Genomic DNA, 25,268 nt, shown 5'->3' on the forward strand with positions numbered 1-25,268 from the left:
TAAACTAAAACAATGTAATCCATCTTTAAACTGTTTTAAGAGTGTTCATGCAGGAATTTGCACAAAGTATAACTAAATCCACTTTTAAAAAAGGCATTCATCTTAAACCACCGCAACTCTGCATTCTGATAGGGTCTTAAGTCAGAGGTGGGCAATAATTTTTGATGGAGTGGGCACTCCAAGAATTTAAGTGATCAAGGAGTGCACACTCCCATGATAATTGAGGAGATGTGGAGTCTCGGATGGAGGTTTGGTGCCAAAAGGAGACTGGAGTAAGGTTTTGGGGTGCAGGAGAGAGTATGGGATCTAGGAGGGAGTTTGGATGACGGAGGGGGTTGTGACCAGGGACAGGCGACTGGGGTGCAGGAAGAGGTGCAGGATCTGGGAGGGGGTATGGCTGCAAAAGAGGATTCGGACAGAGTGGTATGGGGGGTGCAGAGTCTGGGAAGGGGTTGTGACCTGGGGCGGGGGTGCAGGGATTTGGGTTGTGATTTGGGGCAGGGTCTGGGATGGGTTATGGGTGCGGGAGAAGATTCTGACCTGCAGAAGGGGTGCAAGAGGGAATGTAGGGTTTGGACGGGGTTGTGACCTAGGGTACAGGTGCAAGGGGGATGCAGGGATTTGGGTTGACTGAGGACAGGGGATTGGGGTGCAGGGTCTGGGAGGGATTATGTGTGTAGGAGTGGGGGTGCAGAAGGTTTGGGTTATGTGAGGTAGGGATGCAGGGATAGGGGCAGAGGGTTGGTGGAGGGAGGGGCTGGGGTGCCAGAGGCAGGCTCTGGCTGGAAGATGCTTACCTAGATGGCTCCTGGCAAGCAGCCCAGCAGGTTCCTCAGCTAGGCTTTCTGCCTGCTCCACCCATGCATGTGCTCAGAACAGCTTGTTGCAGAGGCGGTGTGTGCGTCTCTGAATGTTGTTAGCCTGGGAGGAGGGGACCTTTGTGCACTGCCTGTCCTTGTGTGAGGAGTGAGGGCAGCATGAGAATCCTCTTCACCCCCTCCCTTGGGCTTACAGCACTCAGAGAAGCACCCATGGTCTCTGTAGCCAGCTGCTCTGAGCAATATATAGGGGCAGGGCAGGCAGGGGGCCTGGCTTGAGGATCTTATGGGGCTTGGGCCGAATTCAGTGGCTTAGTGGGCCAGATCTGGCCCGTGGGCCATATTTTGCCCACCCCGTCTTAAGTGCTAGATTCTTTGTCAGGTATCTATCACTAAACGTGTCTGGGAAACCCCTAACACACCACAAATATTATATGCATAATTAAAAATGATGACTGTTTAACTCTCAAAGTCATGAAAGGTAGTATTCATACATATATCTCTAGCTTTAACTTCAGTGGATAGGGTTACCTGTAGTTAATCTTGTGCATAAAAGGTTTCATGCTATAAAATGAAGGTGGCGTGAGTGTGAAAAGATTGTAACTCATACAGCTTGAGGTGATATTGAACTATTTGCACTGTGGGTCCAATTGTACAAGTTTTCTTCAGGTGAACTCACACTAAATTCATGAGAGCTTTGCTCACTAAAAAAGCTAGCAAGATTGGACTTTCAAAGTGGTTTCAATAAGCAGAGGATTTTGTGCTCCAAGACTGTAGTGGGTTCCCTGTCTTAATACTGTACAGAGATTTTGCCTGCATCTGCCAATTTCAGCTATCTCCTTCAGTTTGCTTGCTGTAATCTGCATTAGCACTTGAATTACTCCAAAAGGCTGTTTTGCAAAGCAAGTTAGACTGTACAATTCAACTGTTAGGTGGGGTTCAGTGGAACACTGGGTCCAGAACAGACTCCTCATGAAAGGGTCACTGGAACACTTACTGAAGTAAATGGGGGTAAAAAAACACCAAGGGATTTTAATTGGAGCTCGCTTCTTACCACAGTGCAGGTCAAAGCCTGAGATGCTAACTAGTAGTGGGTACCAGATATGAGAGTGGGACAGGAATTGGCGTGGCATTTATGAAGGGAGAGATGGTAAAGGGTTTTTGTAGTTGCTGCATAGCATGTAAATATGTTGTTCTAAAATACTAAGTAAGATGGTTATGTCTTACAGTAGCCTCAATTTATGGCGATTTTTTGTTGTTGTTGTCTGCCAGTCTGACACCAAACCCTCTGCTTTTTCAGTTGGGCTTGGAACTAGATGTAGCAGACTCTGGCAAATGAGTCCTGGAGGAATACAAGGATGTAAAGAAATTGGTCAGGAATATATTTGCTTTTGCAACTAGATTTGAGCAACTTCACACACAACTAGGAACAAAGCAGGGGCAGGGGAGGGGAAAAATGTATACATTGGCATAAGCATGGGACAAAGGACTACCCATTTAAAGGAAGTGAGATTCATCAAAGATAAAACTGATGTGTTGACTGATGGTAGTTGCATAAAGATAAATGGAAAAGTATTATGAACAGCTTTTAAATGAAGAAAACCCAAGAGAGCAATGTAACTTTGAAATGATGAACTTAGGCATAGTGGAGCCTACAAGATGTAGGGGTGAACGCTGTAAAAGAAATGAAAAATAGTAAGGTCATAGGTCCAGAAGGAATCCCTGTTGAGTCATGACAAATCTTGTAGTAGAAGGAATAAGCTTGGAATAGAATCTGCTGCCATCCCTGTTAAGTCAATTATGAGATGGGGAAAGATGTCAGATGTATGGAGGAAAGGATATGTAGGTGCTAATATATATACAGGCAGTCCCCGGGTTACGTACAAGATAGGGACTGTAGGTTTGTTCTTAAATTGAATCTGTATGTAAGTCGGAACTGGCGTCCAGATTCAGCCGCTGCTGAAACTGATCAGTTTCAACAGCGGCTGAATCTGGACATCAGTTCTGACTTACATACAGATTCAACTTAAGAACCCCAGGCATCCCCAAGTCAGCTGCTGCTGAAACTGATCAGCAGCTGATTCCAGGAAGCCCGGGGCAGGGGCTTCCTGTAGTCAGCCACTGGTCAGTTTCAGCAGCGGCTGACTTGGAGACGCCTGGGGCAGAGCAGCTTGGGTGCTGCCGGGTTGGTCCAGTAGCGCCGCCGCTCCTCGGCGCTACTGGACCAACCCAGCAGCACCCAAGCTGCTCTGCCCCAGGCGTCCTGATTCAGCCGCTGCTGAAACTGACCAGCAGCGGCTGAATCAGGACGCCTGGGGCAGAGCAGCTGGGGTGCTGCTGGGTTGGTCCAGTAGCGCCCAGAGCGGCGCTATGGGACCAACTGGCAGCGCCCCAGCTGCTGTACCACAGGCGTCTGGAGCAAAGCCGCGGAGCACGGGGGCAGCGGGACAGCCCAGACGCGCCGTGGCTGTCCTGCTGCCCTCGGGCTCCGCGGCTTTGCTCTGCTTTGCTCCCCGTCCCCCTGGTCTGCAGACCAGGGAGACAGGGAGCAAAGCAGAGCAAAGCCGCGGAGCCCAAGGGCAGCAGGACAGCCCAGATGCGTCTGGGCTGTCTGCTGCCCGCGTGCTCCGCCGCTTTGCTTCCTCTCCCTGGTCTGCTGGAGACCAGGGAGATGGGCATAAGTCGGATCCGCGTAACTCGGGGACTGCCTGTAATTAGCACCAATATACCTTTCCTCCATACATTTGACATTTCACCCCCATTTTGTAGTAATTACAAAAGTATAAAGTTAATAAGTTGTATAATAAAACTGGAAGAGTCACCGATAAGAAATTAAGCAGATATTAGTGCAAATCAGTGCAACTTCATGTCAGGAAGGTTAACTGTAGATGCTATTTTCACATGAGGGAGCCTGGTGGCTCAAAGTGAAATAAGTATTCACATTTGACAAAAATCATTTGACCAAGTTCCAAGGGAAGTCATCTTGTGATGTATTAAGGAGAAAATCATACCAGATCTTTATATACAGCATGTTCAAGTCAGGCATGTATGTGTAATGCCAATGGTCAGAACTTGGTGAAACACTTCCTCGGTAAAAGAGGGAGTGCAACAATGTTCCCTCTAATCTTTTCATATGCAGAATAAATGTTATGCACACCAAAGTGTGTGTGAATGTGCACCACCAATAGAAACACGAAACCTAGCTGTGGGTGCTCTGCTAATCAGCTCGGTGGCTTTTGAATTGTGCCCGAGTGGCTGCACAAGTGCACGGCTTACTGTGAAGGCTGAAGTGCATCCAAGATCAGTATTAAACCATTTCTTGTTAATCCTCATGCTGGTTACCCTGACAAGAGACATATAGAAGGAGTCTCATTGGTGTGTGCTGTTTGTAGATGTTATGTTGTTTAGTGAAAAGAAAGATGGTCTGGAGGAGAATCTTGAAAAAATGAGAGGTGTTGGAGAAACACAGCTTCAAAATAAGCAGAGGAAAACCGAGTACATGCTATGTAATTTCAGTAATGGGAACACTGAATTATCCTTCAAACTAGATGGGCAGATAATATAGAAAACATAATATACTATATATTTGAGAGAATTTGTGTGTCTGTCCATGTGTTTCTGACTGTTCCAGAACTACTCCTAAATGGTAAGAACTAGGACCATCCGTTTCGGTATACAGCTTCCTCTTATCATAACTTTAAAGCAAGACAAGGGGTTGATTGTGCCAGGAAAATGGGACTGTGCCCATTTGGAACTGCAACAGCTATGGAAGGCTGGGCTAGTGCTCTCCACAGGGCGGCCTGCATACTAGGGATGTGAATGGTTAACCGGTAGGGGATGGAGCAGCCCCTGTCCGCTGTTGGCCTGGCCTGGCATGGTCCACTCTACCTGTCCTTGTTTGTTTAATAGGTTAACTAATTGAAATTTAACCAGTTAACCCATTAAACAGGATTTTACATCCCTACAGCATACTGAACCCCTCATTCTGAGCCTGACCTAGAGCAAGGATTTCAGTGAAGCATGTACATTTCCATTTTATTTTATTTTATTTTATTTTTCTTCACTCAGCTCACAGTCAATCTGTGGAACTCCTTGCCAGAGGATGTGGTGAAGGCTAGGACTTTAAAAGGGTTCAAAAAAGAGCTAGATAGATTCATGGAGGTTAGGTCCATCAATGGCTATTAGCCAGGATGGATACGAATGGTGTCCCTAGTCTCTATCTCTGGAGGTGGGTGACAGGGGAGGGAACACGTGAGAATTACCTGAAGTTGGAGCTAGAATAATAAATGTCTGGCTCAAATGGAGAGAAATGGTGTAGTATGTCTCAAGAAGATGCAAGTAAGATTAAAAGGGAAAGTTGACAATATGGTATTCAGTTCAGTTTTACTGTCTGGCCCTGAGTTGGGTGGTGAAGAAGATAATGTGAGTAAATGATCTTTTCTGCAGAAATGGTGAGATGATTGAATGGCGTAGGAGAGAAGGGCTAAGTGAAGAATGTGTGTGTTAGACATTGTCAAATTAACACTCATAAACAAAACAAAAAAAAAAGAGGGTGTGCAGGCTCAAATGGTTTGGTAATATAAAATCCGGTCATCACAACTGTGGGCAAGAGAATCCAACAGATCAAGACTGAAAGAAAAAGACAAAGGTCGAGTCAAGAAGAAGCGGTGGGATTTCATTGAGACGCACACATTCACATACAGTGTGATAGAAGTTATGGCACTGACCCAGGCCTGCTGATGGGGGCGGGAAAGGAGACAATTCAAGTGGGCGTGGAACTCCCAGATGCCACTGTTACTCTGCAGAAGTGACAGACAGAGTTCCGGGTCCCTTAGAATTGCTGCTGGAGCACTGCTCTGTATAGCTTTGAGGGCTGGGCAGCGCCGCGGATTGGGTGGTGCTAAGGGCTAACTGCCCCTGGCCCCCCTTGCCCTGGAGCCCACGGTGACTGTCGGTCCCTCTTCATTGAACAGAGCATTTTGGAGGGAGGGGACTCATACAGCAGACCCTATTTGAATGAACTAATGCAAGGAAGAAAAACGTGTCTTAGTGTTTTAAAACAGTTGACCTCTAGCTAGAGGACTCTGTCAGGAATTTATATTCCTTTTTATAAATGCTAAATTTTTAAAGCTGTCTGGTGGTTCCTGTGTCTTTCCTAATCTACTATAATTGGAATTTTTTGTCCATGCTAGACTCAAGAGAACACATTAATATTTTATGGAAAAGGAGGGTATTTAAAGTTTTTTAAAGGATTATGTCGTTTAATTTGGGGCAGGACAGAATATAGCCTGGAAACTGCCTATTACTCTTTAGTAGGGATGTCAACGTGTAGTCGACTACACGATTAACTGATAAGTCTTGGCTTACCGATTAATCTTCTTGACTATCTGCACTCCTTCCCCTCTTGCTGCCTCTGTATCAGAGGTAGCACAGGGTCAGGGAGTGGAAGCTGGTGCCTGTGAAGAGCAGGTTTTAAGCAGGTTCCCCACAGGCACTGGATTCACCTGCTCTCCCCCTGACCTCTGCACTGCTGCCTCTGATGGAGAGGCAGCAGCATGGAAGGTGAGAGGGGGCAGGCTGGAGCTGATAAGCACAGGAAGCTGGCTTTCAAGCAGGCTCTCCGTGTGTGCTGGCTCCGCAGACCCGCCTTCTCCAGGGCAGGCAGGCAGGAGCCGGTGCTAGTGGGAACCGGCTTAAAAGGCTATCAGAGGCAGCAGCACGAGGAGAGGGGCCAGAGAGACTGCTGCGAACCAGCCTCTGTCTGCAGTGGCCCAGGCTTGCCACGTACAGATGCTGGTCCATGGCAGCGGTCCCTGTCCATGGTGGGTCCAAGCTCCTCCGGCATCCCATGGAGCAGCCTCTATCCGTGGGGAACTCACCTCCCCGTGGTCAGGGACTGCTGCCACCCTGTGCTTCTACCTCTGTATCAGAGGTAGCAGCAAGGGGAGGCAGGCAGCCAGTCTGTGCTTGGAACTGGTTTTTAAATGGGCTCCTCTTGCTGACCTGCTCCCACCTACCACCCTGTGCTGCTGGGTGTGGTGACAGGGGGCTCCTTGAGTGGAGTCAGGAGCACACTGGCTGCCAGCCCTGCCTCCGGGGACTATCGAATAGTTGTGTAATTGCCAAGTTTTCATACGGTTACATGACTATTCAGTTATACTATATCGAACATTCCTACCCTTTAGCACTTAAAAATTCTTGAAACATTCAGCGTTTAAGTGGATATTACTTGACATGTGTGGCCCACAGCCTTTCTACAGTGCTATAGCAGTTGCCTAACTAGTGTTGTTTAATAGGGATAGATATAGAAGATGGGGCCTAGCACAAGGTGGTAATATCATATGTTTCTTCCAAAGGAAAGTGGGTGATTAAAAATTACCATGGCAGGCATGCAAAATGTCATCTCAGCAAGCAGAGTAGTTAGCAGCAGTGGTGTAACAGCTGCATCTGTATATAACTAGCATGCCAGAACAATCTGCTCACCCTCTAGCTGAAATTTCCTAATGGGAACACTGAAGAAACAAGGTTCCAAGATATCTGAACATAATACTGCATATTTATAGTTCTGGACAGGTTTTTGAGTGTCTGGTTCCAGTCGTATTAAAACCTATCCTCTATCTGTAGTGGGTTCATCACAGAGGTACTTTTTTTGATACAATTCATTTGTCCCATGTACATATTCTCTTGAACACTACATTAAGGGGCCAATCGATCTTCCACTGAAGACTTCCAATGGCAAGACTTAAATGATGTCAGAGGGTTGAACAGAGCCCTAAATATGCACGAACAAATGAATCTTTCATATTTAAAGCTTTTCTAATGTCCAATATTACTCCTGGGAATCCATTTAAGATTTGTACTTTATACTGTAGGTGGCAGTAGAATGCAAATAAAGTTAACTTTATGTGCATTGTAGCTTAAACTTTGCACAGGGCTATATTTTAATTTTGACACAAGCCACAGTTCTGTCTAGAATGAATGCTGCTGTACTAATTGCAAACTAAAAAAAAAAAGACCAATTAGCTTTTTTCTTAATGTTAATGTGTCACAGCTGCTTCTCTGCCCCCATTAAAGCTACGAAACATACAAAGTAGAATGTATTTCTTCTTTAAGTATTGTCTTCTGTCTTCCAAATTGATTTCCAGCCCTCCACTTTGTACATTCTTTGCTGGAGCAACAACAGTGTAATGGATGGATATAAAATGAATCTAGGGGGTCAAATAACACTCCATTAGGTGTCACTGAAAAGATGATGGAAAGCATAAGAAAATATTGGTTAGTGCAAAAGACTCTATTAGATATCAGTAGTAGGGTGGGCTGGTGAGCAGCCCAAACCACAAACAGAAGCCATGGTACATTTAATTAAAATATGTAGTGTATGTGTCACTTGTCTTCAGAGATCATAAATTTTATCAAGCAGGACTAATCCATGTGTGGAAAGTGCCTGACACATTTTGGGTGCTACTAAAATTCATATACTTTTGTGATATTGATGTACGGGAGGAGAGCTGAGCAGGGGACAGTGTTACCAATCACCCTGGTTTCACTAGGATTCTCCTGGAATCTTCCTCTCTCCTCTGAGGCCATTTTAGCCAAACAGGGATTTTGGGTACCAACAATCTGGCAGCACAGTGAGGCTAAAGCAGGCTTCCTGCCTGCCCTCACTCTGTACTGCTTCCAGAAGCAGCTGGTACTGTCCCTGTGGCCTTTGGAGGGCCATGGAGTGTCTGGGTGACACTCCAACTCCCTGGCCCATGAACTGCAGCAGATGGGTGGTGTCTGTGGGCAGCAATGCATAGAGACCCACTGCCCTCCTACTCCCCACTCCTCCAGAACTGCTGCCAGAGGGATATGCCCACTGGTTTGGGGGGACGCCTGAGATAAGCACTGCCCTCTCACCCCCTCCTACACTCCAACCCCCTGTCTCCCCCAGCCCAGAACCTGCATCCCTTAACCCTTCACACATCCGAACTCCCTCCCTGAGCCTGCACCTCCTCCCGCACCCATACTCCTTTCCCTACTCCAACTCGCTCCCAACCTCCTACCCTGGTGCCTGTATCCAAACTTTCTCCCAGAGCCCTCATCCCTCCCGCATCCCAATCCCCTGCCCCAGCCAGGTGAAAGCCAGTGACAGTGCGGGGAGAGGTGAAGTTAGTGAGAGGGTGGGACCTCTGAGAAGGGGTGGGGTAGGGTCTTCGGATTTGTGCGATTAGATAGTTGGCAACCCTAGCAAGAGATGGCTTCTAAGCTTCTTATACAGCTATAAGGGGTTCCTACCTTTCTGATCACCATTTACTGGAGTGAGTGAGTCTATTGAATAGCCCCCCTCTTGTGGGTCCTCTCTGTGGACAGATTCTGGGCAAAGATTTCTTTCAGTCCCACTTTTCCTCACCCCTTCCAACTAATAGGCAAAGCAGGTAACTGTGCGCCTCAGTAAAATTGACCTTTTGCCAGATTGCCATGTGTGTAGTGAGTGGGCTGTACAGAATTTCAGAAATGAGGCAGCTGCAAAATGGCTAATTTGGCATTGTTTAGGCATTAATAGAGAATTCCCCTTGGGCTATGTAAGCAGAAGGCTTGTGAGGTTCCTATGCCTTGTAGCTCTGGGTTCAGTTTTCTGATGGACTTCATCCCAAAAGCGGAACTAAATATAATAATGCAAATTTTAGTGGATATTTATGTAAATCAAGACACCTGTTTCTGTTGTTGAAGCTTGACAGATTAATTTTCCCAGTGTGAAAAACAGCAGGAATTAATTGCATTCGTGGATGTGCCTAATTAGACAGTGACGGTGAGAGAAGCGATAATTCTTGGTATTGTACTTAAGTTCTAGTTGGAGCATTATTTATTACTTTCCTGTTCAAACTAGAAGTCAAAATTGTATTAAATATGAAAATATCACTTTGAAATCACTAACTTGCATTTATGATGGTCACTGTACTTTTCATCATTACTCTTTGTATACAATATACTCATTTCTACTTCTTAAATTGGGTTATTTAGTAATTTTTTGGTAATGTTTTATCTTTTTTTTTTTTTTTTTAAATGGCTCACACCAGGTTTTAAAATGTGTTGTGTTTTACTAGTTAACTATTCCTTTGGGAAGTGTGCAGACATATTTAGCCATGACACATTTCTGTCAAGCAACTATCGATCAAACTTCTATGCACTACCTTAAGTTGAATTTCCATGTAGTCTGTCCAGTTTAATGAAGATTCATACAAATAAGAAGTGAAATTCTTAGAACTACAAAATTTATTTTTAGTGTTTGTTATAAGGAACATTTGTTCTTTATACAGATATGACCTTAAAATTATGAAGTTCAGCAAAACCATCTCAAAATAGTATGACTAGGTAATGTTCATATGAAAAAGGTCATTGCTATAACTGAGATGATAGGCATAATGCACCTTTCTAAAAATGTTCAGAATTATTTTTAGTGTTAGGAAACCAAACCTTGCATAGCATAGAATGATGCTAATGAAATTTTAGCTATTGTATTTCTTCTGCTTTCAGAGTGTCTGAGCTCCATCCCTACCCCAACCTCAGAACAAGGCTCTGTACACTGCCCTAAACGGTTTTTGCAATCCATGAAAATTAGTTTAATCATTCAGGCCACTGAAAAATCAATTAAAATCAATGTGAGAGGTAATTAAATACCTTTTGAGAATCTCTGCTTCAATATCTTGGGTCAGACCCTCCTTTTTATTCTTCATCTTTTATATAATATTCTCCCTCTTGATGCCTTCTGTGTCATTATTTCTTTTGTTAAGGTAGTAGACACTAATAATCAGAAAATCCTAGAACTAAGAGCCACAATGTATTTGCTGTTTAAAGAATACTCCCTTTACCTTCTGTGATGTTTCAGTTGACAATGATCTGTGCTCTATCTAGTCCAGATTTAATGATGTCAAGTACTAGATGCACAATTGCAGTTGCACATACATAACTTGTTTTCTCAGGATGATTTTTAGAGATCACCAGGACCTCCTAAAAAGATTGAGTGTAAATCTGGGTCCAGATATTGAAGAGTTTTAGGAGTTGGCACACAAACGTACCAATTTCCTAGATGCAGCTGTTCCCTCCAGAGTAGGGTTGCCCACCAACAGAGTTGTGTTAGGAGGGACCCACCAAAATGGTGTGACAGACACCTTCTTCTCTGCCCCACCATGTCAGAGAGGTCAGGGAAGAAATACTATGTACTAGCAAGTGAGTTCAAATACCTTTTTATTCACACACATCCGTTGGGATCCTGGTATAGTAGCGACAGCAAATGAATGGGACAGATAGGGGCAAACAAACACTGCCCCCAAGAATGAAACTACTAAGAGATTAGACCTTTTTGGATGAAAGATTTATTCAGTGGCGAGCCTCTAGTTATGTATCTCCAGCAAAAAGGCTTTGTTAGGAGGTACAATTTTAATCTGTGGGAGTTGTCCAAATTTAAATATAGTCCACAAGAGTCAAGGCAAGAGTTCACAGCCGTCCTGGAGGAGAGAGAGAGCGGCTAGGACCTCACTGTAGATAACTGTGGATGCGGCTGACTTGGCAGCTAGTACTGTGGTATCTGCAGTCACCATGAGGAGTTATTTGTGGCTCCAGTCCTCTGGTCTTCCTCATAAAATTCAGCAGTCCCTCCAGGATCTCCCCTTTGAAGGCGTCTCCCGATTTTTTTTGGAGCAGACAAGACTCATGTTCACAGATTCAAGGGCCACCTATTGTTCCTTAGGCCTTTACATGCGACCAACTTCCAGGAAGCACTTTAAGCCCCAGCAGTCTTCCCAGTTTTTGGCACCTCCTAGATAGGAATTCTGCAAAAGAAAGGGGAAGGGTTAAAAAACAATGCCAGTCCCTCCCTTCCACTTCAGCCTCCACGTCAGGTTCTCACAGATATTCTGGGGAGCCAAGCAGGCTTTTTGGAATTGCCCCAATGGCTTTATCTACTTGTTACTGTTCCAGATCTGCTCTCTCATTTGTTACTTGTCTGTCTGCCACCTTTCAGCCCAAGTTGGTCATACAGGACATTAAACCATTGGGTCCTGGGCACAGCGAGAGTCATTTACACTCCCCAGTTTTTATGTACCCCCTCCTTTTCACCTCCCATCCCGTTCCTCTTCAGGGACCCTTCTCACAAGCAACTCCTTGCCCAGAGGTTCAATCTCCCTACATGTGGGTGCTATAGGGAAAGTTCCCTAAGACTGGAGAAGAAAGTGAGTTTTACTCATGGTATTTCTTAATCCTGATGGTAAAGGAAGCCTACATTCCCTCTTGGACCTGAGTTGCCTAAACAATTCTCAAACTGAGGTTCCACATGGGCTCCTTGGCTTCCATCTTTCCATCCCTGGATTGAGGAAACTGAAACACCACCCTTGACTTACAGAACACTTATTTTTACATCTCTACCTTCTGCAGCCACACGATTTATCAGGTTTGGAGTTAGTGAATGCCACTACCAGTTCACTGCTTTCTCCTTCAGCCTGCTGGCAGTCTCCTGAGTCTTCACAAAGTGTATGGCAGTAGTAGCAGCCTTCTTCAGACAACAAGGCATGCAAGTCTACCTGTACCTCAAAGACTGGCCTATCAATGGTTTGCCACAGGATAAGGTGCAGGACAGCATCAGCACAGGCTTTCCACTTTCCTGGGCCTGCTGATAACTAACAAAACGCTGGTCCTGGTTCAGAAAATAGTTCACTGGGGGCAGTGCTCGATTTGACTCAACCTAGAGCAGTGTTTCTTAAACTGTATTCCGCAGTACACCGGTGGGCCCGATGCAGTCGGAGGTGTGCCGCGGAGAACAACAGAATTCAAAATGGCCACCCTTCAAGGGGCAGGTAACTTTCCCCTGACACTCTTTTCTTCAATAAATCTTCTCCTCCCCCCCCCCCATCCCCACACACACACTTTTTTTTGCGCTCAACAAAATCCTTGGTGTTTCTCATAAAAAAAAAAAAATTGTTTGGTGTTCCTCAGCCTTAAAAAGTTTAAGAAACTCTGACCTAAAGCCTTCCTGTCAGATGCTCGATTCTGGACTGCTATACCTGATCTCCAGTGTCATGGTCCACCCAATGATGATTGCTCAAGTCTGCCTTAAACTATTGGGCTACGAGGCAGCATGTCTATGCAGGATACAGTACAGTGGGCAGTGCTTCAGGCCCCTCCAGATGTGTCTGGCATCAGTCTATTTCCCCCACAGACACCTCTTCATCTCAGTACTCACAGTTCTGCATCTGGTCCTCACTTCCTTAGCCTGATGGAAAGACCCAGGACCAGTAATGAAGGGGGTTCTCTTTGCCCCTCAACTGTTGGTAGCCTTAGTCTTGGACACGTCAGACCTAGGAGCCGACCCAGGGCCTTAGTCCCCAGAAGAACACTCCTTACGTATAAAAGGCAGGGAACTCAGGGTGGCATGCTTAGTTTATCAAGTGTTCCTTCCCCAGGTCTCAGGAAAAGTGCTGCAGGTCCTTACAGATGATATCACATCTGTGTTTTACATCACAAAGTGAGGAAGGCTTTGATCTGCAGCCTTGTGCAAGGAGGCTCCTTCTGCGGGACTTGTATGAAATACGCCATTCATCTTGAGGCAAAACAACTCATAATATCTTGAAATGTTGTGGTAAATCACCTTAGCAGATCCTCTTCCTCTCACCATGAGTGTTCTCTTCACCTGGAGGTCATAAGTGTCGTCTTCCAGGGTGGGGGACCTCCCCAGGTGGACCTTTGCACAACCAGGCAGAACAGGAAATGCTATCAGCTTTGTTTACTGTGCGTGCACAGCACAGTCTCCCTCTGCAATTCCTTTCTGCTCTCGTAGGCGCACCACCTACTGTATTCCTTTTCTCCAATCCCTTTGGTTCACAACATTCTGCTTAAAAATTTAGCTGAGTTATTCTGATAGTACTTCTGGACTGCTTGGTAGCAACTCCAGGATCATGAGCATAAGTACCCTGCTTGGACTCGATTTCACAAGACCATGACAAGTTGCTTTGCTGGAATCTTGTTTCCTGCACCTGATTGCGTGGATGCTGTGTGGCTGATCCTGAGGAATAGGCTTGTCCAGATCAGGTTTGACAGGTCTTCCTAGATAATAGCCTTCCACCAAGGTTACCTGCTTGGCCAAGTGCAAACATTTCACTTGTTGGGCCTCTGAACAGAATCTCTATCTGTACATTCTATCTTGAATTGTCTGCTCTACCTAAGGCAGTAAAGTCAGGCCCCTCTTGTCTACTAAGGTTCATCCAAAACCTGGGAATAAGTGACTGAATGGAACACTTGATTACCTGTTCTATTCATTCCTTGTGGGGCACCTGGCACTGGCCACTGTCAGAAGACAGAACACTGGGCTAGATGGACCTTTGGTTTGACCAAGCATGGCCATTTTTATGTTCTTATTTGACAGCCATCTCAGCCTTGCACTCTCCAGTGAATGGCAGGTCAGTGTTTTCCCACAAAATAACAGTCCAGCCAGGAGCTCAGGAGTTCCCTCACTGCTGCCCCCAGCGGCCAAAAGCACAGGGGTTTTTCCACCACTGAAAGCTCTGAAGGCCCCTTCAACCCTAGCAGTCATGAGATGGGAGGGCGGGGGGGTTCCCCCCTGTCACCAGCAGCTTTGGGGTTTCACCTGCTGTCCGTAGCATCTGGGAGCAGTGGAGGATTCCATTGCCTGTGGAGGCTTGGAGCTCATGGGGCCGCCAAAGACAGTGGGATGTACACTGCAGTTTCATGCTCCTGCAGATGGTGCGGGACCCTATAGCTCCCACCATCATAGGCCAAAATCAGAGGTTGCTGGAAATCACAAATTCTGGGATTTCTGTGACCTCTAACTATATTGTGGCTTGAACCATGATCAAGTAGAGTTTAATGACACTTGGGTTTGTAATCTGTATTCCTAATGGGAGTTCTTAGGGCTTTATATGTCTAATATTTTGTTAGGTGAAATTAAGTATATTTTCACCTTTTGGGTAGAAATAAACAATAATTAATGTCAGGACACAAATTAATAGGATATATTAGGTATAATGTATGGCACACAATGTTCAGATGTGGTAGAACAATTAGTTACTGCTTTGACTTTTTTTCCCTCCTTTTTTGAGGAAAGTCTTATGTTAAATTTGCATGGCCAGATGAGGATAGGGAATTCCAGCGTGAGATTGTCTTCTGCTTGTTTGATGCAACCTTTGAAGTGGAAATTTCCTTTTAAAACTTTACTGTTAGGAAAAGAACAGGCTGGCCCAGAGGTGGATAGAGTAACAGGGGACCTTTATTGCTGATACTCGTTCAGTCGCAGATCCCTCTTACCTGGGATGCAAGTGAGCAACGAATTTACCCAAGTATACCTTTTTATCTTAGTTAGTATGTAAATACACTGTGGCTACATCTACACTGCAGGCTTCTTGCGCAATAACTGTTTTGCGCAAAAATTCTTGCACAAGAGCATGTCCACACTGCCATGTGCTTTTGCGCATGGCAGTGTGGACGCTCTTGCATAAGAAAGCTCTGACAGCCATTTTAGCCATAGGGATTTCTTGTGCAAGAAATCCCTGTTGCCCGTCCACACTGCCTTCTTGCGCAAGAGGGCTTATTCCTCATGGGGAGAGGAATAACTCTTGTGCAAGAAGCCTTCTCTTCTGATGCTTTACTGTAAATTTACTTGTGTAAGAATGCGTGTGCAGTGTAGATGCTCTTCAAGCTTTTGTGCAGGAACAGCTGTTCTTGTGCAAAAAGCTTACAGTGTAGAGGTAGCCTTATTGATTACATCACTTCTTAGGCCCTGATTTAGTAATGTGAATACCCATGCTGCATAATCATAACCATAACCATGTGGTGAATATAACTATATCTGCCACTGTTTATAGCTTTTAGCTGATGTCAACAGGTTTCACATCATAAAACTCCTGGTACCAGCAACTTCAAGGGGTACAGGATACGTGACCCTGAATGTATAATTCACAACACATAAGGGAGTAAGGAAGATAGCTTTAGCACCTAGGTCAGTGGTTCCCAACCTTTTCATGCATAAGGACCCCTTTTCAATCTGTTAAAATTTTATGGTACTCCCCTAACCCCCTGCACTTTTATTACAGTGTACCCCATTAATTTGCTTTTTTAACTTCTTTTTTCCCCTGTTTCTATATTACTGGGGGCAGACTGTGGAAAATTAACACTCTACAAATTTACTAGCTATGTTAAGGAAATAAAAAATTTCTGGAAAACCCTGGGCTGTATGGAATGATTGGTTTTGAACATATTAGAAGTAGCATTAGTGCTTCTTTATGAAAATACTGACAACAATGTAAATCACCTTTTTAGAAGATAAGGACTCTGGCTTGTGAAAATGAGGCAATATTTGAGTTAAAGCTAAATAACTGCACACCTGATTACAGGAATTAATATAATGCAAACCATTCTGAATGAGCATGGAAGAGTCAGTGTGACAGACCCCGCTTGAGAAATTTGCATCTTTCTCACTGTCACTGTGTAGGGTTCAACCACTGTTACAGTACCGATGCTTCTCTGACCATAAGAAATACCTAACCTGTGTAGCACTGTCGAAATGGACAGTGCAGGGGAAGACACATTCCCAGTTAAGTCAGTAGCAAACTTGGCTGACATTAGAGAGTAGCAAGCCCTTTGAACTTTATAAGGTATTATGCCCTATGAACTTCATAAGGTATTATGCCTCACATCATCTCCAGTGAAACATTTGATCATGCTTCCCTCACACTGAAAAACCCAGACACACCATTTTTTGAGGAACAAATGCTTCCTGGAACTTCCACCTGGGCAGTGTCTCTCCACATTACCTTATATGCTTCATGTCACCATAATATCTAAGAGCTAGAGCCTAAAAATGAATCCACACAGACACACTTCAGCGCCCACGGAGGTTCATTGTCAAGATCTTGCCCTGACAGTCGCTAAACCTTTCAAAAGAATGTTTGGGTGCTTAGTTAAATGTATATTCTTGGTTGTGCTAAATGCTGGTTTATGCTATAGGCATGCTGGAGGTGTAATTGGACATATTTGCCAGAGTCGTGACACATTTCTGGGGGAAACTGGGTGCTGTAGGCTGAGTTTTTGCTGGGTGTCTTGGTGAAGGTTGTTCTAATTAGATTTAGGAATGCTGGATTAATATGACTAGCCCCTTTGGAGCCAATTGTTTCATCCTTTTTAGCCTGGGGAATTTTAAGTTGGAAGTGTAGTCCATAGTGTGCTACGTTTATCTTCCTTTATGTTAAAATTACTCCTTCCTTTTTACTGTTTCTTGCAGGCCAGCCCTCCAGATCTGTATATTGAAAGATTTAACATAGCTCTTGGGCAATATATGGGAGCATTGCAGAGCATTGTGCCTCTTTTCATATATATGGTAAGTTTAGAACATTCTTTTTGTATAGAATATCTATGCACGTTGAGATGTTAATAGAAAGCGTAAAGAGCTAAATGCAACTTTAATGTCTTAATTTCATTAAAAAATAAGTATTGTTGTACTTGCTGCTGGTATTGCATTTAGGATTAAATCTAGGAAGATTAAAAAAGTAATGCACTTAAATTGACAGTTTTTTGGCTATTTTTCTGCTTTGCTGATGTTTTCATAGCAGAAAGATTGATATCTTTTGATTGGCAACCAGTGTCAACTTCTGTGTAATTTTTAAAATATTGTGAGTTTGGCCAGCTCAGAGTTTTTAGATGTTGGTCTAGTAGTTTGTATGCATTATGGAGAAGGAAATATCTCTCTTTAGGTTGCACAAATTCTATAGGCCTACCGAGCTTTCTTGCAGATATAGAAAAGGAAAAAACCACACAGTCAAAAAACCAGCCCAGTCTCCCTCCCCATATAGTCTCTTGGAAGAATAAATAGCCATGTTGATCATGGAATTCAGAGCATCAGTTGCACCAAAAAAATGTGTTCACAAATCTTAGTTTGAAAGTATGTTTGCAAAAGCTCTAAGCTCTCTGAACTACAGCTATTGGTTGTATAGATTTTGTAACTTCCTGCCTGTGGTGCTCATAAGCTCTTTGATACCTATGCATTCTATGGGCATCTGTTGGAGCACCAAAACTTATCTTTTTTTAATGAATAACTAAAAAGAAATAATTGTATGTTATCTTATAAAAATAATTCATGATTTGGACCTCACTCAAAAATATGAATAGAAGGAATATTTCATTTCTAGACCACGGAAACGTATTTTTAGTTAAGATTTTCAAAAATGTCTTCTGTATCTCAGGCTCTGTTTAAAAAAAAAATCCCTCTGCTGATTACAAAAAAGTTCTTTAGAAGAAGGTGGGTGGGTGGGTGTGTGTGTGTGTGTGTGTGTGTGTGTGTGTGTGTGTGTGTGTTGAATTCACTTGTCATAATTTTAGGTAAGGAGTAACTTTGGTATCTTTATTATAATCCTGCACGTTATGAAAGGAGATGGGGATTCTTCAGTCCCCTCCATGTGGACCAGTGTGTAGTGGAGCCAGGAAGCATGATGAAGATTCTCCAACCCTCTCCTTGGGAGCAGGCACTGGCTGTTCTTCTTCGAGGATGTCCCTGCGGGTGCTCCACTGTGGGTGCTGGGCTTGCCCTGGTGCTGCAGACGGAGGCTTGTCAGAAGCAGTATCCGGCTGGACCGCGCATGTGGCGTGGGGCTCGCGGCTTTCACACACTTTTCTTGGAGTGCGGTCCGGCCTCCCTCCAGTTCTTCAAGACCGCCTCAGGCTGCAGACGCTTAGAACCGCGCTCTTCACTTCAGCTCTTGGAGACTAGCGTGCTCTAGTCTTCCGCTGTATATACTTCCAACTACTGTTTCTTCCCCTCCCTGCCTGCTCCATTACTTTTTTGTTTGTTTTGTTTTTAAACTAACACGGCGGTGTTACTTTCCATCTCTCACAGCTGTTTCCTGGTTCATCTCCTGTACATAGTTGCTCCTTTAAAAAAACAAAAACAAAAAAAGTATCCTTTCTCAAGAAGAGGAAAAGCTCAAACAGACTTTACTCCCTGGTCACAACAAAGTACCCCCTTCACCCTGACTTACAGGCTGAACTATCTGACCACTGGCTCAAACCTGCCATGTCGACTGGCTTTAAGAAATGCGGCTCTTGCCGGGAGGCAATGCCAGCATTCAACTGCATCAAGTGTCTGGAGGAAGCTTACATTCCCCAGAAATGTCCCCATTGCTGCAAACTTACCTCCAGGGTTAGGAAGGAAAGAGAGGCGCCTTCACATGCTCCTTTTTGATAAAGCCCTGCAGCCGCAGCATACTACTACCGGGAAACAGCCGAGCCAGGAAGCATGATGAAGAGTCTCCACCCCTTTCTTTGGGAGCAGGCACTGGCTGTTCTTCCCAGCTTAATCTCTTATACCAGCTCGCGCCCTCCCCCCCCCCCCAAAAAAAAAGGCAGCTCTATCCATATTCCCCAGAGATTTGGAGATTTACTTGCTGGTACAAGCTGAGACCATTTTCTTTCCAGCTCAGTCCCCTGAAATGGGATAGGAGAAGCTAGTGAGAGATGTCTATACCTCCTTGATTTACTACATCTTTGTGGTGATTAGTTGGCCCTCCTAAGTGTGCAGTGCTTGCTTTATACGTACTATGTGAGAGTCAGTTGCATTATCAGGATATGCTTTGAGCTTTCTTTTATTCATGACTTAGAGCTCATATCTAAAATAACATAATATGTTTTTAATGTCAAGTACGTGTTTTTTACAAGAAGGTAGATTTATTGCATAAAATCCAGGTCAAAAGCTGTTTTTTTGCAGATCACATTTGAGCTTTGCAGTAATATATTCTCTTACTTAGTATAATGTTAACTTTTATTTACTATCAGGTACTGATTGCTGTGTCGGTTTCCCCATCCTTTATTTGTCGTTAGTAGTGATAACAATGTTATTTTTGCTAGTGTTCATTCCTTTGAGGGGAACTTTTTAAATTCAGTTAGTTTTGTGGTAGAGAGTTTTTGAGTATATCGTTTACTGCATCTGAAAATAGTAAGGGAAAAATCAAATTGTCAGGATTAAGGACTTACTGCTTAGACACTATAGATGTTTACTATGTAAGTAGTAAACAGGCAGGTGGTAACTACAGGCAGTCCCCGGGTTACGTACAAGATAGGGACTGTAGGTTTGTTCTTAAGTTGAATTTGTATGCAAGTCGGAACTGGTACATATTTTTGGGGGGGACGGGAAGCTGGAGTTAGGTGGAAAAGACCCTGCTTTTCATACAACTTCCTTATTCTCAGAAAAACACATACTGTTTTGATATGAAGGGTTTTTTTGGTTGATATTTTAATTAAAAATTGATCATAAGTTTCAGTGTTTCATGCTATATCCAAATCTTCCTTTTGGGGTACCTGAAAGATCCCAGTTATTCATTTAATAGTCAGAATCTTTGTTTTTTATAACTTAAAAAAAGTGTATTCAATGCATATTACTGTTCCAAATAGAATTTGCTACAGATGGTTCAGTGAAATGGGTATTAAGTGTAATCAATAGTCATTGGAGAGCACAGTGAAATGTGTATGATCAAAGCTGTTGTTGTATTCTGCTGAGCAGAAAATGGAAATCCCTTCCTGTGAAGTGTGTGTGTGTGTGTGTGTGAGAATTTATCCACAGGATTAATTTTAAAGAAAAATTCTGTGTTGGGCACAGGAGTTTAGCCACAGGTGGGTATTCATGCCCTTTTTAAAATAAAGCAGTCTGATTCAGATAACACTTAAGTATACACTCACATAGTCTTTAAACAGATGTAGCAAAACGGTTGGAAAATCTATTGTTCAAAAAGTAACTGTTCAACTAAGTGGTTAGTGCATTGAAAAATTTAATTTACCATGAATTGCCTTTACTTGAATTCAACTTGACAATACAGAAGTGCATTTTGAAAGGATAACAATATTCATATTAAAGAAAAAAATCCAGGAAATCAGTGTTTTTTCTTGAGAAATCTGTGGTACATGGAACATGCTTTTGTTCCTGAGCTCCTTGGTTTCTCTCAGCCTGTCTCCCCAGTACTCCCAAACAATATATTTTACTGGGGGGTTTAATGTGTGTACTCAATCAAGTCAATAGCAAAATTAATGACTCCAGTAATACAGGATCAAATCCTATGACATGTATGGGAGGACTGAAAATGTAGGAAATGTGTATGCTTCATCAGTTCAGTGCATTAACTAACATACATTGTAAGGTTCAACTTGATGAGGTAGTGGTGGATTTCTAGAGACAATTATTTCAAGAGAAAGAATTGTCATTTCTTCCTTTTGCTAAAAGTACTCACTTATGGGCTGAAGTTCGTTTGCTTGGTTGGTTTTCCTGGGATTTCCTGAGAGTCTAAAGGGAGGTAAGGACTTAACTTTCAATGTTCCATCTAGAACTTAGATGCTTACTAAAGTGTGTACTCTACAATGTTCTGTGCAACATAAACTGTGGAGTTAGAGTTAAACGAAACTTTTCCTAAACGTATCCCTGAAACTTATCATTTTGGAATATTCACCAATTTTTGTCTGAAATTTGATTATTTTTTTCATGGGTTTGCCCAAAGTGTGCCATGGCCCTACCAAATTCATGGTCCACTTGGTCAATTCCACAGTCATAAGATTTTTAAAATAGTAAATTTCAGAATATCAGCTATTTAATCTGAAATTTCACGGTGTTGTAATTGAAGAGGTCCTGACTCAAAAATGAGATAACGGGGCGGATTATTGGTTATTGAAGGGGTAGGAGTTGTGGTACTGCTATCCTTACTTCTGCTTTGCTGCTGGCAGCTGCAGTGTCTTCAGAATTGGGCAGCTAAAGGCATATCCACCGCCAGCAGCAGCACAGAAGTAAGGGTGGCGTGGTATGGTATTGCCGTCCTTACTTCTGCACTGTTGCTGGCAAGGTACTGCCTTCAGAGTTGGATGCCCAGTGAACAACTGCTACTCTCCAGCCTCCCAGTTCTGAAGGCAGCTCAGAAGTAATAGTGGCAATACTGCAATTCCCCCTAAAACAGCCTTGTGATCCCCCTGCAACTCCCTTTTAGGCAAGACCCCTAATTTGGAACATGCTGATCGCTCCCCTGAAATCTTTATAGTAAGGGCCAAAAGACCAGATTTCATGGGGGCAGATAAGATTTCAGTCATTGACCCATTTTTTTTCATGGCCATCAATTTGGTAGGACACTAAGTAAGGCTGAGTCCCAGAAGTTGAAACCCCATTACTTTTCAAGTCATGAAGTCAGACTAATCAAAATCGTGGGCCCTTCTGATTTTGATTGCTGAATTCTGTCACCAATTCAGTTCTTCCCAAATGTTAGCACTCTTCTTTTGATCCCTCCTTGATGCTCACTAGATGAAGAATATATTGCATGGATGGTAGTAAAATTGTTTTCCTTTCCCATTTCCTGGTACACCAGAGTAGCACTAACTCAGGTTCATGTTTGATGTCTGTTGGTTTGAGAGGTGGTGGGGTGTAAAGGAGGCAGTTAACTATGTCAGCATTTGACGAGCATTATATCTTAGTCAGACCCTTAAACAAATTTGTCACTCATGCTATTTTAAGAAATAGCAACACTGTATTTTAGTTGGAGTCATCTTTTATGAAAAATCTGCTGGTGTCTCCCATAAGAAGGGGGAGAAAACTCTCCTCCTTGTCCTTTCAGAATTGAAACATTAATCGTTTAGGGTGCGTCTACGCAGCAGGGATTAACTCGAAATAAGCTACGCAAATTGAGCTGCGTCAACTGTGTAGCTTAATTCGAAATAGGGAGTGTTTATACAGCACTTATTTCAAAATAGAGCACTCTTCCTCCGACTTCCCTTACGTCTCATACAACGAGGGCTACAGGAGTCGGAGTAAGAAGTCCTACAGTTTGACAGTATTTTGATGTTATTTCAAAATAACTGCCTGCTGTGTAGATGCTGAATAAGTTATTTCAAAATAATGTTGCTGTGTAGACGTACCCTTACAGAATAGCTACGTGTGTGAGAAGCGAAGTGGGCAAAGCTTATAAACTGCATTTCCAAGTAAACAAATATATTCTCTAATAGTGCTGTATTATGGTGAATGTATGGTATTTTCTATCAAAGCATTATAGAAATAACTATTTAATCTTTTCTCTTGTCAATGCAGTAGTATTCCTTACATTCAGCTAAACTCTCTATTGCTTTTTCAGTTAAAAAACATAAACAGTGGGGTTTCCACCACCTCCCAGAGAGAGCGAGTATGTTGTCTGACTAATTTGTTTAATTTTGGAAGAAACCAACTTTATTAGAATCTTTTGACTCTCCCCCCCCCCCCCCCCCCAGTGTCCCAGTCAAATCTGTTGTCTTCTCAGTTCAGTGTCTCACTCCACCCAGACAAAAATAGTTACTGCTGTACTGCTTTGTGCCTGTGAGACGTCAGTTGCCTAAGTTAGCATGAGAGGGACGCTCTGTGTAGATAAATCACTCTAACTGATGTATGTTAGCTGCCCAAAAAGATGGGTAAATCTGACTGTGCAAATACCATTGCTATACTACTTTTAAGTCTACTAGCGTTAGAGTTCACAGTGACTTAGCTACCTGCTGGCTCCTACACAGGAAAAGCTCTGTCTGTTGCATCATTGACAACATTTATTGGGGTAGTTCAGGAAATAAGGTCTGACAAAGGGCAAACTTGTTAGAACATGAATGCACCAATCTCTTCTACAGCTCAGCAAAGGATTCATTTGAAGCTGATTTTATGCATAATTACTGCACCGTCATTCCATGACTAATATAAATGTAGCTAGTTGGCACTATTAATGTATTTAAGAATGTTTTATAGATATATTTTTTTGTATGTGATATGTCTCATCCTCTCTGTAGCTATCAGTTTGAGCCAAGAATATGATTTGATAAATACTGTAATGGTGACACACCACCTTGTATTGTAATAGACATTACTGGAACTACTTAGTAAGTCAGCATCATTTTTCAAAACTAATTGTACCACCTAATAAAATTACAAAAATAATATCAGAGTAAAGTCCTAACACCTTTTTTATGAAGTATAAAATTATGACCTCTTATCGTTGCTAACCTAATAAAGAATGAAAATACCAATAATTATAGAAAAAGTTCAGTGTGTTTTCCTCTGAAAAACTGTAGAACATAATTCATAGTCCAAATCAATTGCAGTATCTTCATGCAGTAAGAGGAGCAAAGAAATGCCACCATGGCTAAACATCAGAGTATAAAAGAGGCATTTTAGAGGCAAAAAGGCATCTTTTAAAAAATGGAAGTCCGGGCCTGTGGAGGAAAATAGAAAGGAGCATGATCCCTTGCAACTGAAGTGTAGAAATATAAGAAAGCAGGCCAAGAAACAATTTTTGAGAACAATTATCTAAGGACTTGGGATGTAAAATCCTGTTTAATCAGTTAACCGGTTAAATGTTGCATTTGACTAGTTAACTGCTTAAATGGGAGTGGGCAGGGCCAGGCTAGGCTGGGAGTGGCTCCCTACCTGAGGTGGGCCCAACCAGGCTAGAGCATGGGGCATGGGGCTTTTCTGGGCCAGGGGTGTGGGGCCTGGAGCACTCCCAACCCACACTGTAAGGGGGGGGGGGGGGGGGCTGCTCAGGCCAGATTGGGCTGGGTTTGTGTATTTGGGCTGGGGCTGCTCTGGGCCCTCTCTGGGTGGCAGTGGCGGGTTGCCCTAGGCTGTGCACGCTGTGGGTGTGGGAGCTGCTCCAGGCTGGGTTGTGACTTGTAAATCCTCATGAAACTACCAGTGCTGGCACCAAATCTAACAGTCCCTTGCCATGAAAGCTGATGAAAAGCAATTCAGATTTTTTCCAGAGGTTTAAAACAAAAGGAAGTTTTTCTTTGCTCAGCACATAGTCAACCTGTGGAACTCCTTGCCAGAGGATGTGGTGAAGATTAGGACATTAACAGGATTCAAAAAATAGATTCATGAAGGTTAAGTCCATTAATGGCTATTAGCCAGGATGGATAGGAATGGTGTTCCTAGCCTGTTTGTCTGGAAATGGATGACAGGAGAGGGATCATATGAGGATTACCTATTGTGTTCCCTTCCTCTGGGGCATCTGGTATTGACCACTGTCAGCAGACAGGATACAGGGCTAGATGGAGCTTTGGTCTGACCTAGTACGGTCGTTATGTTATTTTTACACATACACACTCATCCTCTCACTCCCATCCTTCAGAAACAAGTAAAATTTTGCAGATAATGAATCATATCTTAAACATTTTGATGCCTTTGATCACTGTCATTGCTATAAACTTGATATCCACACCTGTTTTGTTGTTATAGTCTGTTCAAAACTATCATTAAAATAAAGTGTATTTTGCAGACATAAACCCCAATTCTGCAAACACACAAGAGCTTAACTTTAAGGAAATCTCATTGGCTTCAGTGGTATTATTTGTGCTTCATTTTAAGTATGTTGCATATGACTATAATATATGTGCTTTTGTATAATATGAATCTCTTTAGAACTCAAACAATAACAT

General features: G+C 43.2%; 1 protein-coding gene across 3 annotated transcripts in view; it reads left to right on the top strand.

Annotated features, from left to right (window-relative positions):
* The window catches only part of CACUL1 (CDK2 associated cullin domain 1), a 74,820-nt gene that overhangs the window by 24,444 nt on the left and 25,108 nt on the right, over positions 1-25,268 (top strand). Inside the window, exons 4-5 of one of the 3 annotated variants that reach the window (XM_075935376.1) lie at positions 17,086-17,181; positions 18,229-24,317. The exons of 1 other annotated variant lie outside the window; for it this stretch is intronic. In XM_075935376.1, coding sequence (XP_075791491.1) covers positions 17,086-17,181; positions 18,229-18,567 — 435 coding nt within the window. In that variant the 3' untranslated portion in view covers positions 18,568-24,317. Of the gene's footprint in view, positions 1-17,085; positions 17,182-18,228; positions 24,318-25,268 lie in introns of those variants that run through there. One more of the 3 variants, XM_075935375.1, reaches the window with a different exon arrangement.

This window comes from Pelodiscus sinensis, chromosome 8 (assembly GCF_049634645.1).
Source record: "Pelodiscus sinensis isolate JC-2024 chromosome 8, ASM4963464v1, whole genome shotgun sequence".
NCBI lineage: Eukaryota > Metazoa > Chordata > Testudines > Trionychidae > Pelodiscus > Pelodiscus sinensis.